General features: G+C 36.7%; 1 protein-coding gene across 1 annotated transcript in view; it reads right to left on the reverse strand.

Annotated features, from left to right (window-relative positions):
* LOC114242082 (fatty acid synthase) overlaps positions 1 to 18,343 on the reverse strand; it is a 41,155-nt gene extending 22,812 nt beyond the window's left edge. Inside the window, 20 exon segments of the mRNA XM_089734563.1 lie at positions 793 to 1,050; positions 1,696 to 1,856; positions 2,247 to 2,437; positions 2,887 to 2,996; positions 3,734 to 3,853; positions 3,927 to 4,108; positions 8,173 to 8,321; positions 9,634 to 9,817; positions 11,282 to 11,433; positions 11,568 to 11,737; positions 12,006 to 12,168; positions 12,528 to 12,714; positions 13,048 to 13,248; positions 13,750 to 13,886; positions 14,874 to 15,040; positions 16,259 to 16,375; positions 16,881 to 17,084; positions 17,402 to 17,522; positions 17,779 to 17,968; positions 18,209 to 18,343. Of these exon segments, the coding sequence (XP_089590689.1) occupies positions 793 to 1,050; positions 1,696 to 1,856; positions 2,247 to 2,437; positions 2,887 to 2,996; positions 3,734 to 3,853; positions 3,927 to 4,108; positions 8,173 to 8,321; positions 9,634 to 9,817; positions 11,282 to 11,433; positions 11,568 to 11,737; positions 12,006 to 12,168; positions 12,528 to 12,714; positions 13,048 to 13,248; positions 13,750 to 13,886; positions 14,874 to 15,040; positions 16,259 to 16,375; positions 16,881 to 17,084; positions 17,402 to 17,522; positions 17,779 to 17,968; positions 18,209 to 18,343 (3,299 nt within the window).
* Positions 18,344 to 18,747: the final 404 nt, after the last annotated feature.

The raw sequence follows: 18,747 nt of genomic DNA on the forward strand, positions 1-18,747 counted from the left end.
TTAGAAGTGAAACCTTCCAAAATTAAAATACAATTATCCTAAACGTCTTAAGTATATGTAAAATTTTGTCATTAGTAAATAATTGTAAGGTAGCGTCCTCTGTGAATTGATATTTTAATTTCACGTATAATCCTAAATTAAAATTCACTACAAGAGCTTTCATACACACGTTAGTATTAAAAAATCTCACAGATGGCGCTGTATTAAATAGTATGTAGATTTCTGTCTCATTCTTTGCTGGCTTCATCCTACACATTTTTGTATTTGTATCTCTTACCTGTCGTTTTTTCCGTTGCATCCGGTTTGAAATCACAACGATTCTAAAGAAGTTTTCACTTCAAAACAACCTTTTAATATTTTTTCAACAGATATATTGGTGATAGGACCTCTTATGAGTCCGCACGGGTAGGTACCATGATCCTGGCTATTTCTGCTGTGAAGTAGTAATGCATTTCGGTTTGAAAGGTGGGACATCCGTTGTAAAAGTGAGATCTGAGAACTCATGTCTCAAAGTGGGCGACGGCATTTACGTTGTAGATGTCTATGGGCTCCGTTAACCATCTAATATCAGGTGGGCTGTGAGCTTGTCCAACCATCTGTGCAATAAATAAATAAAAATATACGAAATATGTAAGGTAATAATTGAGGCTTCAATCTAGCCTGATGTTTGACAGTGACATTCGGCTGTGATATTTATGCGATTTAGTAACAATTAAAAATTAAGTACGCTGTGATCTTCGCTGCACGTCTCAGCTATTGTTCAAGTTAGAAAATATAACTTAAATGACCTACCTTGTTACTCCATATGTATCGATGATATTGGCTACATGACAATCAATCGAATTATCGACTCTTTGTTTCGCCTTTTCATGTTCGAACACACTGATCCTTATTTTTCCAATAAATTTCGGGATTGACAAGCCCTCGTGCTCATTAGCCAATATGTTCAGTTGTATGAGTGAATCTAGATATAAGGCCCAATTATTGTTCCACCGCACTATCGCCTTATTCCGTTCTAAGTTCGTTGATGCTATAGATTTATGTTCACCTCTGTATGAAAAAACAAATTTAAATAATTACGAAATATTAATGAGATATAATATGAGAGAATGATCATGAAGATATTATGTACCTAAATTATATTTATAGATCGTGGCTCTGAGATCTGATATGAAAATTAAATAAGGTGAGAACGTATTAAAGACAAATATTTTAAACGGTAACTTCCTTAATTTGATGGTGTTACCAAACTAATTGGTATAGCAGTAAGAGATATTCAAGTGGTTCTTATATTATATTTATAATATAAAATAATATAAAAAAATATTAATAATATAAATAAGTATCCAACCGCTCCAATCTTAATAGATTATGTTCGAAAAAAGTTACTATATTAAGATTAATTTATTAAATAAAATAGAGTCCGCATTGACAAGTGTTAACTTAATAAATTATACCTAGGTTGCGTTCTAAGAATTATGTTCTGTGGCTATGGATACCGCCAAGGCATCTCGTTACATACATAAAATTACGGTTTATAACACTTTTCTTGATCTTTGCATGAAGCTTCTTTATCGGCGTAGGGAGGAAAAAAGTATGTAACGTTTTTCGGTTACGCGCCATCTTAATTTCTTCCGTTACGCGCCATGTTTATTTTATTGTGATACTGTTGCGAATTAAAAATATCGATCTTACGTGTAATAGTGTCCACGCAACTTTAGAATTTCGTAAATATCTTCGTTGTTAAGTAAAATTTCATCTTCATGAAATTCGGTTTCGTCTATGTCATGGTGATATTTGAAAACTTTCACGCCACGAACGATTCCACTGACCACTATCATATTTTCATGGATAACCTGTTCATTATTAGAATATAATTTAGTTCAAATTAGGCGAACAAGCTAATCGCTGTCTCTGCGATAAGAATGTAATGGATCCCACAGGAATCAACATGTGTATTTCGCAATCCACATTGAGATAAGAAGAATGTCTTAAATTGACATAAATAATATCTAACAACTTTTTTTTGTAGTTACAGCCTGAGCCTATTTCAGCTTCTATGTAAAGATTGTCATATTCTATACAATTGAGTTAAAACTTTATTGCTGTTAAAGTTATTTCAAGAAAGTTTTCTGGCATAGTACCAGTGGCGAGGGAACTGTTTAAAAATGGTATTGAATCTTTATATTTGGCGAGAGTTACAGCGAAACGTGGCCGCGATTTATTTGTTATTGTTACAAAGTTACCTCGAACTTATTGTTTCCTTTAGTTATACTTATAGATAGTCTTAGCGGAATGTCGCGTTTAATTTCAACTTCCCTATGAAAATGTATGTCTTTGAATATAACAGAAAGGTATCTGTAATCCGTATTCTTGTACATGGCCAGTGTTTCCCAAAGTAGAACTAATATTTTAGCTTCAGATAATATGTTTAGTCCTGGAACCAATAAATAATTTTAAGCATACGCTATACTTTATACAGCTAATTTTTTTTCCTAATTAATATAACGTTAATACCACTTGAGGGTTACATCATAGAAAATCCCATAAAGCTTAATTATGAAGTCATTGGTTTTCTGGGAAGCAAAGTGTGTTCATCATCGGCGTTTCTTTTCCTACCTTAGATTTTCTGAACGAAATAATAATAATATTGATTGATACAAGAATTATTGTAGTTGTAGAAACACAGTGAAAGCTTTTTATTCAGGGGGTATAAGTTCCGTAATTATGCCATGAATACAGAAACTGTGAATATAGAAAAGAGCGTTCACAAAGGATATTCAGTCGAATACCTATACATTAGAATCCTTTTTATAAATATATAAGTATATGTATCGATATGTCGATTAGACCCATGAAAAAAGAAATCGTTTTTAGCAAAATTACCGTTCCTCAAATGTCCTTCCAAGAATTTGTAATCGTCGTCGTGAATAGAAATGATGACATCTCGTGAGATAGCCGTACATTTTTCTCTGGATTCGTATGATAGTTGCGGCCTATAATTAAAGCAAAAAACTAAGCTGACTACGGATTCAGATGCCTTGTTCGACCCGTGTCCACCCAATGCTGAGTGTAGGTCTCTTCGAGTACACCCCATTATTTTCGGTTTCTTGCCTTTCGCATCCAACCCCTACCAACCACCTTGACCAGGTCATTGGTCCACCTCGTTGGCTGTCTGCCTACGTTACGATGTCCTTTTTTTCCCTACCTAAGCTGATAGCCTTGAGAGTCTATGTACGAGGTCTCCAATCCAGTATTTTTGTGCCCCACCGATTGTCAGTTTTTTTTTATTATTCTTGTAGTGCATTTTTACTGGTGGTAGGACCACTTGTAAGTCTGCACGGAAAAGTACCACCACCCAGCCTATTTCTGCCGTGAAGCAATTATGCGCTTCGGTTGGAAGGGTAAGGCAGCCGTTGTAACTGTATTGATACCTTAGAACTCATATCTCAAGGTGGGTGGCAGCATTTACGTTGTAGATGTCTATGGGCTTCGGTAACCACTTAAAACCAGGTAGGCTGTGAGCACTTTTATCCATCTAAGCATTAAAAAAAAAACTCCCACTACCATGGAAGAAAATCGTGTACTAAAAGATCAAATCTGCACGGATACTAATATATATATTATTATCTACGTATATATTACTAAACAATGGAAAGTTTCAATGGTACAGAGGAATTGGTCCAGTATCATATAAAATTAACGGATGTTTTTAATTTTATTGTTTACTCACCAATCCTCACTGTGTTCCCATCCAACAAAATTGGACAAAAAAGGTGTTTGAGTAGCGACCGGAAACTCTATTTTAGGGTACAGCTTCTCAATTTTAGGATTCAAACCTGCTGCGTAAATCCTAAAAAAAATTTTTTTTTATATTTTCTAAATACATAACTCCAAATAGATCTATCCAAAGATAAAACACTTACTTGCCAATCGCTTCCAATAAAAATTGAACACTATCATTCGTTCCACGCTTCGTCAATGGAATATGAATACAGTCTTTCAAAGATCTCTTAAGAATGGCTTGGAGAAGACCGTGGGGTGCTATTTCTATTACAACAGCGTCATCTGGTATTAATTTTGTGACTTCATCAAAAAGAACTGGACTCTAAATGGAGATTAAAATTATTTTATAAAATTAACCTTTCTTTTCAGAGATTTAGTGCTTCTTTTTATTTCTTTGGCAGAAAGCAATTGGTATTAGTACCGCCAAATTGTTGATTATAAGTCCTAGTATAACTAGTCTGACCATAAATACTGTTACATAAAAACTTATCTTTTTTTCAACTTTTTAATTATTTTGAATTTAGAACACGTATATTATTCTAAAAACTTCTTTAGATTTTACGCCATTTCACATATTTTTTCGTGTCATTATCAAATTACAATATGGAATGAAGTGTTAAAGAAAATAGGATTGCAGCGATCGCCTTGCACAAAGTGGGTATGGACAGACACTTAAAAGTATTGTCCTCCGGCCGGTGTTGTCCTCGAGATTGCCGGTCAGGACCAAGCTCGGCATTTACAAGACGTATGTCCGTTCCCGTATCACGTACGCAGCTGCGGCCTGGTATCACCTTATCCTGCAGCGTATGCGGGAGAGGTTGCAGGCCCAGCAAAATCTGACTCTTCGCGTGATACTAGGAGGAGGCCGTTACGTCAGAAATGACGTAATGGCCCGGGATCTAGATGTGGAGTGACTCGAGGAGTTCATCCGGAGGCTAGCTCGCAACCTTTAAGAGCGGACTGACGGTGGACCTCACGAGCATCTCCGCAATTTAGCTCCCTTGCACGCCAGACCACCTGATGGTCGGGTGCTACCAAGCTACTAGAACCCCCTGCTATGGCAAGATAGTCGGCTTAACCGGAGTGATATGGGAGTGCTCATAATGAGTGCCCCCATGATACTGAGTAGTCCACAACCGTCATTTGTTGGGGTGCCCAACTTTTTTTTTTTTTTTGCCGGAGGAGTGCCGAACCTCCTACGAGGTCCCCGCGCAAAAGGGGCGCGCAGGTTATGTGAGACTCAACGGTCTGCATGGTGTTGTGAGCAGACCGCGGGCCCAAGGATTTTAGGGCCCACCCACTAAACGACTCACCTGCACTCTTACACCCGACGTCCGATCCCCTCCGAGGTCAGAACCCGGATGAGGTAGGGGGGTTACCGCCGTCAACACTACAACCAGACGGTGCGGCTCACCCCAAGGACGCCCAGCCGACGGAGCCTTCGAGTCGAATCGAAAGCTCTGAAACGTCGGCCGTCTCGGTACGGCAGCCCGTCGGGCCGCCCAGACGGTGCCGCTGGTGTCCCGGAATACCCCGCTGGACCAGAACCAGCCTGCCGGGTCGGGACGCGATACACCGTCGACCGGTCGCTCTATTTACTCCACGGCAGCGCGCTAGAGTGCTGGTAGCGCGCCGCGCGGCCTCACCCCCTCAGGTCGCCCCTTGACCTTCACCGGGGGGAGGGCGCTACCTACAGGGGCCGGGACGTACGGGCGTATTCCCGCCTCCGGCCCCCGGCTCTACGGCGACGGATCGGTGCGGAAAGGGAAGAGCTCTCCCTCTCTCGCTCCGCCGCCTCCTTCTGCAAGATGGTGGACTCGTAGAAGTCTAGCATCGCCTTCCAGGACGCGTCGCCAGAGGTCCTCTCCTATGACCGCGACGAGTGCGGCGCTCGTCGAATCCAGAGCAACGCGCCAATGTGTGTTCCGCTGTGTCTTCCTCGTCGCGGTCCGCGCAGTGGTGGCACTGTGCCGTCGGTTCCCTTCCGGCTATCTTGAAGAGGTACCGGCCAAAACACCCACGGCCGGTCAACATTTGCGTCAGCCGGAAGGTGAGGCATCCGCGGTCGCAGCCCACCCAGTCCGCGAGAATCGGGCGGACCGCCTCGACGGTACGGAGGCCGGCCGACGGGTCCGCCAAGCGGCGAGACCATGCCTCCAGCACGGACCGCCGAGATTGGAGCCTCCGCGCTCAAATTACACATTCGCCAGGGCGCCCTTCCCCCCTAGAGCGGAGGTCGCTACGCCACCTGTAATCGACAGCGAGCGCCTCCGCCTCCAGGTCCCAGGGTGGCGCCCCGGCGAGCAAGCACGCCGCCTCGAAGGAGACGGTGCGGTATCCTTGGATGGCCCTGACCGCGACGGCCTTCCCCTTCTGGGGAGCCCTGAGCGGGTAAGCGCCTATCTAGTGCCGCGGCCCCCCTCTAGTTTGTAGAGGCAGGGCTGCGGCATGGGGCCGGTGGCGGGCCCCACGGTGCTGACCGTTATCCCTGTAATTGTATATACATAGTCTGGCCATAAATACTGTTACAATTAAAAATAAACAAAATATTATATTTGAATTTGGAATTTGTCATTTTTATATGATTGCTCATTGAGTTTTCTCATTTTGGGGCCAAGACATTGTACAATATTTTGCGATATTAAAATGCAGTAGGGTGATAAAGATAACCGAATCGCTGTGATTGCATTACACAAAGTAGGTATGGAGCCAAATGCAATTTTTAAAACTCTCCATACGCTTGGTATTAGTAAAATGTTTGCGTACCGGGCTATTAATAGGTGCCATGAGAACTCTTCTGTTTGTGACAGAAAAAGATCTGGCCGTCCACGTAGTGTTCGTACGAAAAACGTGGTCAAAGCAGTAAGGGAAAGAATTCGAAGAAATCCTGTCCGAAAGCAAAATATTTTATATCGGGAGATGAAGATAGCACCTAGAAACATTTCGCGTATTTTAAAAGATGACTTAGGACTTGCAGCCTATAAAAGACGTACTGGTCATTTCTTAACTGGTAATTTAAAAGAGAATAGGGTGGTAAAATCGAAACAACTACTGAAGCGGTACGCAAAGGAAGGTCATAGAAAATTTTTGTTTACGGATGAGAACATTTTTAAAATTGAGCAACATTTTAACAAACAAAATGACCATATTTATGCTCAAAACTCTAAGGAAGCTTCCCAATTTGTCGACATAGTGCAACGTGGGCACTATCCGACTTCAGTGATGGTTTGGTGGAGTATTAGCTATGAAGGAGTGACTGAGTCATACTTTTGTGAAAAAGGTATCAAAACATCGGCACAAGTGTATCAAGATACCATTCTTGAGAAGCTAGTGAAGCCCCTTAACGACACCATGTTCAATAATCAAGAATGGTCCTTCCAGCAAGATTCGGCGCCAGGTCATAAAGCTCGGTCTACGCAGTCTTGGTTGGAAACGAACGTTTCGGACTTCATCAGAGCTGAAGACTGGCCGTCGTCTAGTCTCAGTCGTTAATCCGCTGGATTATGATTTATGGTCAGTGTTAGAGAGTACGGCTTGCTCTAAACGCCATGATAATTTGGAGTCCCTAAAACAATCCGTACGATTGGCATTGAAAAATTTTCCCAGGGAAAGAGTGCGTGCTTCTATTGATAACTGGCTTCAACGTTTAAAGGACTGTATTGCAGCCAATGGAGAACACTTCGAATAAGCTTTTTATACTTTAAATTGTTTTATATTTATGTATTAAATTAACACACTGTAAAATTAATAAATGCTATCTGCAATAGAATTTTTTTCATTTTTAATTGTAACAGTATTTATGACCAGATTAAGTAGTAGTTGTAGTTAGATATAAGTGAAAAAAAATTAGCATTAGGAAGCAGAGGACAGCAGCCGGCGCCGGGGTGATTCCTCCGCGGGCATCATGCCGTCACCAAATCAACCAATCGTATTATATATATTATTATGTATATCTTTTTGTCGATGCTATGCAGCCGTACACGCTGCGAACAGCCCTTTCCGTTCGTAATGTCTCCCTAGCAACATACCCATCCCTGCGCTGAGTGGCAGGGGGTATGACGACCCAGAAGTAAGTAAGTAAAGCCAGAATTCGTCGAAACCCCTAACCTCCTATCACGAGAAATGAAGGTTCCCGCTAGGACTCTGTCGCGTTTTATAAAACAACACTTGAATCTCGGTGCTTATCCTCGATATACAAGACATGCCCTAAATCAATCTTTACAGTTAAAGAGTGGATCGAATCAACGCCTTCTGTCAGGATACGCGGGTGAAAGGCAAGAACACTATATTAAGCAAAACGATAAAGTGTACTTGACGTTTGTGTGTAATGTAAATTCTAAATTTTTCTGTTCACATGCATAAATAAAATAACGAAATTTGGCTCACCATTGTGTTATTGGTATGGTATTCAGGGGAAGAATACTTTGCCGATAATTCGTTCCATTTGTGTTGTGGCACGGATGTGGACAGCCATTTCTCGCTACGAGGCTTAGGTTCCTTAATTATTTTTTGTAAAGATTCTAAAATTGTTTGTCCTAAAATCAGATAAATTTCATTGTGTACGAAGATTTTTTACGCGATATTTATAAATCAATATTAGGTCTTTAGCAGTTGAAATTGCCGTTTTTTAATACTGACCATTTGAAGCGTAATTTATGTATGGCTGACGTTTAATTCTAAATTCAAGTGAATTTAATTTTAGAAATGTGGAATTCTTTTCTCAAATTCATTATTTTTTTTATTGATAAGTGATTTATTTTCGCTAGATTTGTATATTTTTTTATTAATATGGACACGATATAAATACGAGTCATTATGTAATATGAGTTACGTTGCAAGGCCGCACAAACAGCTCACAGCATTAATGACGTGTACGGAGTGAACTCTTAACACGAACGAACGATTCGTTATTATTTTGAACGCTTCCATCATTGAAATATTGATATAAAAAATGATCTTCGTGGTCGCCTGAAAAATACAGTAAAAAACGACGAAATAAAGGTAATAGTGGAAGCTGACGACACCCAATCTACCGCAAAGACAAAAACAGGCTTAACGCTATTATCATCAAATTGTTGCTTCGTTTGCGTCAAATTGGCAAGATAACAAAACTTGATAAGTGGGTTCTGTACAAACTGAACGATAGCTAGCACGACGAACGCATTAATAGACACAGAAACAAGGAGATTGTGAATCGCATTGTGATTTGCAATGAAAAATTGTTTTCTTTTGTGTTCGCAAGCGGTAATCATGTTGGTTAAGCTCTGGTTCAGCACCTAAGCTATGCCCCAAATGGAAACTTACACTTAAAATCATGGTCAATGTTTAGTAGTCTAGTACTGGTATAATTCTTACCAAACACAGCTTCTTACCAGATGTCACCAATATTACTGCGAATGTCCCTGCTACTCCTACACAACGACGTTCTAACTCATACTGCTCAATAAATGGTCTCTAAGTTCCAAAAAAACCATAGGGTCGGAAGTATTGCGTTATCCATCGTTCTCACCAGACTTTGTGACGACAGGCTTCAACTTTTTCAAAAGTTTGGACGACTCTTGGCAGCAAAAAAATTTTATACTTGAGCCTTTGAGGAGTTTGTTGGCTCGTGTATACCTCACTTCTTCATTAAAGTCAGTGAGATTACCACTGTGCTATCAGAGATATGTCGATACCATAATGTGCATATTTTGATTGATAACAATAAAATTACAAATACTTTAGCTTTCTGTATACCAAGCGGCAATTTCATAAGTAAAGACCTAGTATTATAATCTACATTTAAGATTGATGGTCTGATAATATAAATTTACTTATCTATAATCTATTACATCTTGGTATATTTACCTATAACGCCAATATATCTGGAATGGAAGGGAACATTTCCGCTTGGAACTTCTTTTGCAAAAATACCACGCTTCTTTAGATCATTTACGAACAGTTTTGTGACCTCCGCCGGTCCTGATATGGTAGTAGATTCAAAACTGTTGTGGCAGGCGATATCTACTTCCGGAGGACATTGACTTGCAATCTATATTATATAGGTATGTACATCATTATTATTATATTGTTTGAGAGATTGAACTATCCACTGCAGAAAATAGGTTTTTTGTATCATGCTTTGGGAACATCAGGCACAGGCAAACTTGGTTGTAAATATGTATGTGGTTTTAATGTTAATTAATGTTAAAACCGAAATATAGTACTCAACTATAAACCATTTCAGAGCTCTTTTTTGTGGTCTGTTAACAAGACATGAAGAAGTGCTATTTAAGTTTCTTATCTAAAAATTTAACTCTAACATTATCAAAGCATTGATAAATAGTTTAATCAAATTTATATTATCCAACAATATTTGAGATTTAACTGGCAACCTTGTAAACTACCTTCGAATACTAATTATAAAAATGTAGTTCGGCTTGTGTTGTATTTATAATTATATTTATAAACCTTAAAAACAAAGCTACAGCCGTGAAAAATTAAAATTTCTCAAATTAACATCACATAAAATATGTCCCAAAAAAATTCAAAAGACATTATTCGAATATTAAGTTATAGAATATCAATTATCGCCCACTATTGGGTAAGCACTAGGATTTTTATGAAATCAACGATCGTGGTTCTTTAATCTTTATTTTTATTTGAAGAAATTACCTTATGGTTTTAAGGTTATCCATGCGGATACGTCTTAGTCTTTTCCAATGTACCATATGTATATTTTTTTATACAAAATTCAGTAATTGTGACTTATAAAATTTTAAGATAATGTCGAATGAAAGTATTTGAATGACTGCATCAGTCACGCCATGAAAAGGAAAGAATTAACGCGTGCACCTACGCGAATTTTTGTAAAGTTGATCCTATTGAAGCACGATGACACTTGATTATATCTTTAGTTGAAAATCTCCAATTATATATTTGTAATTCATTAGTAGGAGATGGGAGATGGGATAGAGTGCTCTTTGGACTATTGTTCGCGCTGATTCTTTGCTACAAGCACGTTGTGTTTTTACTACACGCGCCTAGATTTTTTTAATTACTTAGATGAATAAATTAGCTCACGGCCCATCTGGTATAAAGTGATAACCCGAGCCCATAGACATGGTCTACGTAATTACGGCCACCCACCTTGAGACGTAAGTTCTGCCTTAGTTCTAGAGTACAAGCCCGAAAGTATTAGAGCTTCACAGCAGAAATATGGTAGTGATTAATACCTACTCGTGCGGGCTCAGAAAATCAAACCAGTGATTAATTAGGCAAATTATAATATTATAATTTAGGAAAGTTTTTATTTTTAAAACATATGTGCTAAGTATATATTTAAATAGGAAAATTGTTACTTTTCTGCGAGAATAGAATACCGGCAATGATATCGCTCGATACTGATGCATCGGTCGTCTTATGCTTTGGGCAGTGACGACACCCCTATTATTTCATTTTTCAAATTTTTCAGTTTGAGATTAGTGGAATTTTATCCTGTACAATAAAATCTTACACTCTGATATCCAATTCCAATGGCAGCCATACATCCTTTGATGACCGATGATTGAGTACACAAAAATCCTCGAGTAAATGCAGCCAAAATGTATTCTTCAATCGTAAAAGATCCATCATAATATGAGCAAGCCATTTCTCCCAAACTGTGACCTAAAATTGAGTGCCTTTGACATGTTTGTTTATTTATGGACGTTAAATAGTTTACCTCTGGTCTAATTTCGGATCTGTGATATCTTGCATACGAGACAAATGATAAGTAAGCCAAGATATTATTTAATACTTACCAAATATGTAATCCGGGACAATACCCAGTTCCTTGATGATATCGATGAGGCCAGCTTGAACAGCTGCAATGCCAACGAATGAATTCAGTATATTTTCTAACAAACTTTTATCTCCTCCAGTTATAATTTTGACAATGTCTATGTTCTTTGGCTCTAAAACTTTTCGACATCTGGAACATGATTATAAACTGTTGTAGCACGAAACATACTAAATCACAAGTAGTTTGAAGAAAAACAACAGTACATTTTATTCAATTGATATTTGTTGATACAAGAAACAATTCGATAAAGAAAATACATCAGCGACAAGATATTTCAAAATGAAATTTGAGGCATTTGAGTAGTATTTTTAATTGATAATCTTATGCCCAAAGATTACATATTAAAAACGTTAATGAATAGTTTAAAAGTAGCGTAAATGTCTTCAATGCTACATACTTTTCAATGGCTGCAGCAAATGTATTTATTTTCATTAAATCGGCTCCCATTCCCGTCCATTGAGAACCCATACCGCTGAACACAAACCAAACAGGCCTTTTGAGTCCAGCATAATATTCAACACTTTCTTTGAGTGGAATAATCTCGTTCTTATTGTTTGTATCTAAATGGAAAAAGTAAAAATTGTATTCTCTGATATTTATCATTTTGTTTTTACGAATTTATTATTTACCAAAACAATATTATCATTTTTATTTTTTAGAGGAATAGATTTTCTTTAAACTGGTTAAGTTAGAGTTCATCTTGATTTGAATTTGAGATAATTTTAATTTAATAATTATTGTAATATAATAAATTTATTTTTCCTATTCGTTTTCTACTTTTAAACTGCTATTATTATTATTTTTAAATAAAGTTTGATCTGGAACCACTAGGATAATTTCAAAGCACAATATAATTTTAAACCCAGGAGCTGTATTTTCATAATTAGTCTTATATCACAAAATCATAAATGAATGTTACCTAATATTGTATAGCCTCGACTAGTATGACCAAATATATCATGTTCGAAAGCGCTATGCAGTAAAGCTATTTGTTCTGGATCTAGTAGATGCTTTTTGAGTAGATCTAAAATTTTCTGCACAGATTCATCTTGCCTTCCCGATGCGAGGATCAGGTAAGGAATATTCGATCTGTATTTCTGTGGATCCTAGAGATTAATTAAAACCAATGGTCAAAGCAAGAATTTCTTATTGCTTGTACACATACCGATGTACAGGTGATTGAAATGAATAATACTTTTCATCTATGTGGATCGCATCCCAAAGATAGTATGATTCCATTAGAATTCACAATACACTTAATTTGAATGAATCAAATTGTGACAACGAACCGAGGTTAAATTTGTTTCCACAAAACAAAAATCTACATATATATTATAAGATAGAATTATAATCATTACTTGAACAGCTAAAAAAATTGAATCTTTAATAATCATAACTGAAACCTTTGATTACCAAATTTTAAAGCTGGTTAGGTTTACCTTTTCCTTAAAATGTCCTTTTAATAGAAGATGACAATCAACTCCGTTGTAAGAAAAGTTGTTAAGTGCCGTATAACCTCGACTGAAAGGTGTGGGCTCTGTTACTACTTGAACTCTTCCATCTCTAATAGCCGGAAGGTCTTGAGGTTCATTGTAATGTAAATTTGGGGCAAGTTTCCCTTGATGGTATGCAAGGCATAGCTAGGGTCAACCGTGAAATTAAAACAGGAATAATTAGTATTAGTATTTGATGAAATTAAATAATTAATTGTTTATTTAAAAAAAGGATGTGTATGTGTGCAAGTCACACACGGTAGAAGATATAGTGTTCAGAAGTTTCACTTAAAAAAATTGAGGGTGATGTAACGAGGAGGAGCAAAATTGATTTACATTTAAGGAACAGATACATAATATAAGAATAAAAATTTTAAAAACTTATAAATCGCACTTCATACACTAGCTATAAATAACACTGTGTGTTAGCACTCCCTATTATTAAATTACCTAAATTAATAAATTTTGCAGATGCTATTTTTATAATACGAGTCAAGTACCTACGTGTTTCTTTAGAATACTGTCTAAGGGTTTCTAGCATCCAGATTTTATTCTTTAGGCCACGCTGTCTTCACAGCTCATTTTGTTGAACTATATAATTTCTGTTACTTTATGTATAATGTTTTATAGCATAGCACATTTAGTTACCTTAGTGATACCGCATATACCCGAAGCAGCATCTGCGTGTCCCATGTTAGACTTGACGCTGCCGATCTTAACCGGCTTATCGTCGACAAATACTTTGTTAATTGCTGTGATCTCATTAGCGTCGGCTTGAGCAATACCTGTGTAGAAAATATTATTGGGTGGGTTGGAAAAAGTATCTGTAGATAAGGAGTTGCAAAGTTTTAATTAAGCATGCCTGATTACGATTACTGAAATCCTTTCCAAGGTTAAGACTTCGTCAGTAATTGAGCATATATATTATAATCTATTCTTTCTAAAAAAGATACAATTATTTATGATTTATTTAGTCTACTGAGGGATCAATGTTTTTATACAAAATAGTAAATAATAAGATTGATTCGAGCTATCTTCCTTCCAAGATTTATTTTAAATGTAGTCGTATTTCCGCGCGTTCTAAACAGACCTTCCACATATCCACGGTTTCTAACTCTTTTGTTCGTAGACCTTGTAAGTTGTACGATACTAAGTTCTCTAATGCTGATATCTTTTGTTTGTCACTCGTAGCATATAGAAATTCTATTTTGGAATATTTATAAGGTGATTTAGTCTTTTGAGTATTATTTAGTATTATAGCGTAAGTTGATGTACATAATAATGTGTGCGTATTGTGTTGCTTTTGTTTTTTTGTTTAAACTTAAATTTCTCTTTTTTCTTTCTTCCTTTGTTCACTTTCTACTTATATGCGATTTTGAACACGTTTGGTTATTGTTTTAGCTATTTTTTTTATATTATATGTATGTATTGTACTGTTGGTTTCCCAAATAAATAAATTTACTTTTAAATGTACATGTTACGTAGAGGGCAATTATGAAAACTTACAGAATTCATAAATGTATTATAATATTTTTTCGAAGGATTATGAGTGCGCAGGGGTATAAAAAAATCATACCTTATAGAAGGTATGATTTTTTTATATTTGGGAAACAGCAGCAGCAAGTTCTACTTAAAGGATGGAACACCAGCCTCAAAGTGGCCATTTATATTACAATGTCTATGAGCTGAGGTTGCTACCTAATACCCAACGGTCTGACGACCGGTGAGGTTATCTTCCAATCCGTAACAAATATATAACAATAATAATGTACCTGCACCATGAGCTTCAACGTATTCCACTTGTGTAGGCTTGATGTCAATTTCAGAATAAAATTCTTCGAGAAATCGTTGTATATTTTCCGGCGTTCGCAGCGGGAGAAATTCAGCATCCGGCCTCAAGTTATACGAGCTCTTTGCATGGTATACTTCTGCATATATTCTATTACCAAATAAATATATTAAATACTAGGGACCCGCCCTCGCTTCGCTTCGGAAACATTAAAACACACAGGAAATAAAAAAAAAAAAATTTAAAAAAAATTTAAAAAGTAGCCTATGTTCATCAGGGACAATGTCGGCTTCTAATGGAAAAAGAATTTTTCAAATCGGTCCAGTATTTTCGGAGCCTATTCGAAACAAACAAACAAACAAATCTTTCCTCTTTATAATATTAGTATAGATAGTATAGATAAGAACCAAATAAAAATGAACTTGATGATGAATCTTAATGGAAGTTATATTAATAATCGATCCATTTTGTTTGTTTTAGATAAATAACAATGTTGGAGCGCAGTCCCATCCATATCTTCCTGAACAAGTTATTTATTTTATTTCTGAGCGCTTTAATATAATTTTATATGTTGTCATAGTTTATAAGTATAGTAGTATTTACATATGTTTACGATTGACTTCGACGGTGAAGGAATAACATCGTGTAATAAAAATCAAACCCGCAAAATTATAATCTGCGTAATTACTGGTGGTAGGACCTCTTGTGAGTCCGCGCGGATAGTTACCACCACCCTGCCTATTTCTGCCCTGTAGCAGTAATGCGTTTCGGTTTGAAGGGTGAGGCAGCCGTTGTAACTATACTGAGACCCTTAGAACTTACATCTCAAGGTGGGTGGCACATTTACGTTGTAGATGTCTATGGGCTTCAGTAACCACTTAACACCAGGTGGGCTTTGAGCTCGTCCACCCATCTAAGTAATAAAAAATAAATTAAAAAAAATACAAGATGTTTATTTAAATAATTACATTTCAAACATTACCATAAATATCAAACTCAAATAGTTAAAATTTAAAATCTACAATATTTGTAGGAATATATTATTTGTATTAATAGATTAAAGTGAACTCCGCACTTACTAAATCCGTGATTCCTAAATCACTGTTTCTAAAAGTCGTGGACTAGAAAGTACGGTAGATGGGGTACGATTTATTGAAACCGAAATAAATCATGAAGCTCTATAATTTAAAATAAACAAAGAGCCTGGGAGTATTAGGGCGGTCGTGGCCTTTGTTTTACCGATTTGAATGGAAACCACTCATTCGACGAACAAAATTTGAGCGTCCAACATCATGTTACAGGCGAATTACTTTACATTACTAATTGAAAGGCCTGCCAAAAATCTTAGTGGTACAATCAGCTTCTAACCTTTTCGCATCCTTTGCTTTTTGAAGAAAAATAACACTCACAGCTTCGGCTCTCACATACCCATCGCCGTGCTTGTCAAAACATTTTGTCTTTCCATCTAAGCATAGTAGACCGGCTCTGAGAAAAAAAATATTGGATATTGACATTGGTTATACTTATTTTAGTGTACTCAATTAGAGTAGGTATGTTGCTGTAAACTCAAATTTGGTTTTTCTGGCTAGATATACGTGATTTGCTTTAATAATGTTGTTAGTAATTGTTAATTAAACTTTTTGTTTATTCGATTGTGTCCGTATTTACAAAACCCTGCTGAATCCAAAGCTTATAAAAAATTGTTTTGTTTATTTCGTAATTAAAAGAAAACACTGTTAGATTTTGTTTAACACTACCTACGTTTAGTACATTTCTATCAGATTGAGATTTACTAGGAATCAAAACAATTAAATTTTCACAAAGCTATTCTCTTACATAATAAGCTTTTACTTAAAACATTTGCTTCTCCTTCAATAAAATAAATTCAGAAGTTTGTTACACCAAAACTAAATTATAGTTATATCGATTATTGCTCATTAGTAACACAACCCTGCCAGATTCTGCTAGTCAATTGTACTTCTAAATATACCTCCGCATGTTCCCAGAAAGTATGGGATCCAGACAGAAGCTGCATCCGCCGACCACAGCCGCTTCACATTCATCTAACTTCATGCTCCTGTAGGCCTGCTCCAGGCACACCGCGGAGCTGGCACAAGAGCAGTCCAGTCCGTACGACGGACCTTTGGCATCCATCCAATACGATATTCGGTTCGCAAACATCGCTTTGCTGCCCCTATTATAAATTAACAGTAATTTTGTAGGTGAATAATGAGCCTATTAAAAATACAAACGCCGTGGAGAAGTTGTTGGAAGAGAATATAAAAACTACCGGAAATTTAGGAATTAATGGCTTTAAAATGATCTCATTGATGAAGTATTTTATCTATGCTTTCGGTCGCCATCAGCTCAGAATGTTATATTACTCGAAGTTAAATTCTGCTCGTAATTGCCCTGTTGTTACTACATTTGCTGAGACAAATGCAGAGGTCGTGGTGTATGGAATTATATGAGAAAAGAGCATATAATGTGATTGATGATAATGATATTTACCCGTTGATTACGAAATCACTTCTATTGGACACATCGTACATGAGCATCGTTCCGGTGTCAGCGAGAGATGTGCCGATGAACACTCCAACTTTCTTCCCTTTTAGTGATGTTAAATTTGTTCCTACAGTTAATTTTGTGTTTTACTTAATGCACATAGTAATGTTATAATGTATATATATGTATATAATGTATAAAATATATCAGCTATATGTACCAATTAATTAATTGTAGATAAAAAAATGTATATGAGACATGTGGTCCTGTTTATTTAATAGATCCCTTTTTATTTGATCCTCTTTTATAACCTCATCTCTGTTAATATCCACTGTGCTGTTATAATACTGTTATCCAAATAATTATATACTTAAATAACTTACCAGAGTCGAAAATAGCTCCATAAGTTTGTTCTAAAAGTTTCCTCGATAGTGGATCTAATACGCAGGTCAATTGGTAACCAACCTTGAAGAATTGAGCGTCAAATTTCTCCACACCATTAATTTTTCCTAAGTGCTTTGGTATATCCGCACTCTTCAATGCCCAGCGTGGGATGTCTGAGATCATGTCAACCTGGAAACAAAGATAATCCTAGGTGGCGAAATATATTGGTCTAAAATATAACGTGCTTACTCAATTTTTATTGACTAAAATAATATGTTTGCGTATATATATTTATTGACATTAAATATGCTTTGTATTCCACGCAAGATGATACAATTAATAGTCGATCTTGGAAACAGCGGTCTGCTGTGATGTGGGGGAGATATTTGCTATAGTACTTACGTTATCATTGTCACGTCACATCATTACCTTATCATATAAATTACGCATGAAGTCCACTAGATTATCTGAGTTTGGAAATACTCCTGATATACCACTGATTACGACTTCTTCTCCTTTCAAAATATTTTTATCTGCCAGATTTTTATTCACATCTAAATCCATTCTGAAATGCAGTTATTGAATCACTATTGTCACAATTAGTTAGCTGCCTTTAAAGCTAGTAACGAATATCGATAGATAGGTACATGAGCTCCATTGCCTATATATAGTTTAAATGTCACAAGGTTAGGACTCGTTTTTTTAGGGTTCGAGAACTATTTATTAATTTGCAGAAATTAGCTCCGGCAAAATCTTGACTTCACTTGCTTTAGCTCACACAAGCAGACCATTAAAGCGGATTGCCTTACTATATAAATTTTTGATATCTATAAGCTATGGATATCTGATATAAAAATATAATTTTAAATACTCATTGAGTGCATATCAATGCAGAAAATATATTTGCTGACAGAAAGCGTTTCTCTTCATTTTTAGCTTGTTAAGTCGATGTGGTGGTGGTTTAAGTA

The sequence above is a fragment of the Bombyx mandarina genome, chromosome 18, assembly GCF_030267445.1.
Source record: "Bombyx mandarina strain Sakado chromosome 18, ASM3026744v2".
NCBI lineage: Eukaryota > Metazoa > Arthropoda > Insecta > Lepidoptera > Bombycidae > Bombyx > Bombyx mandarina.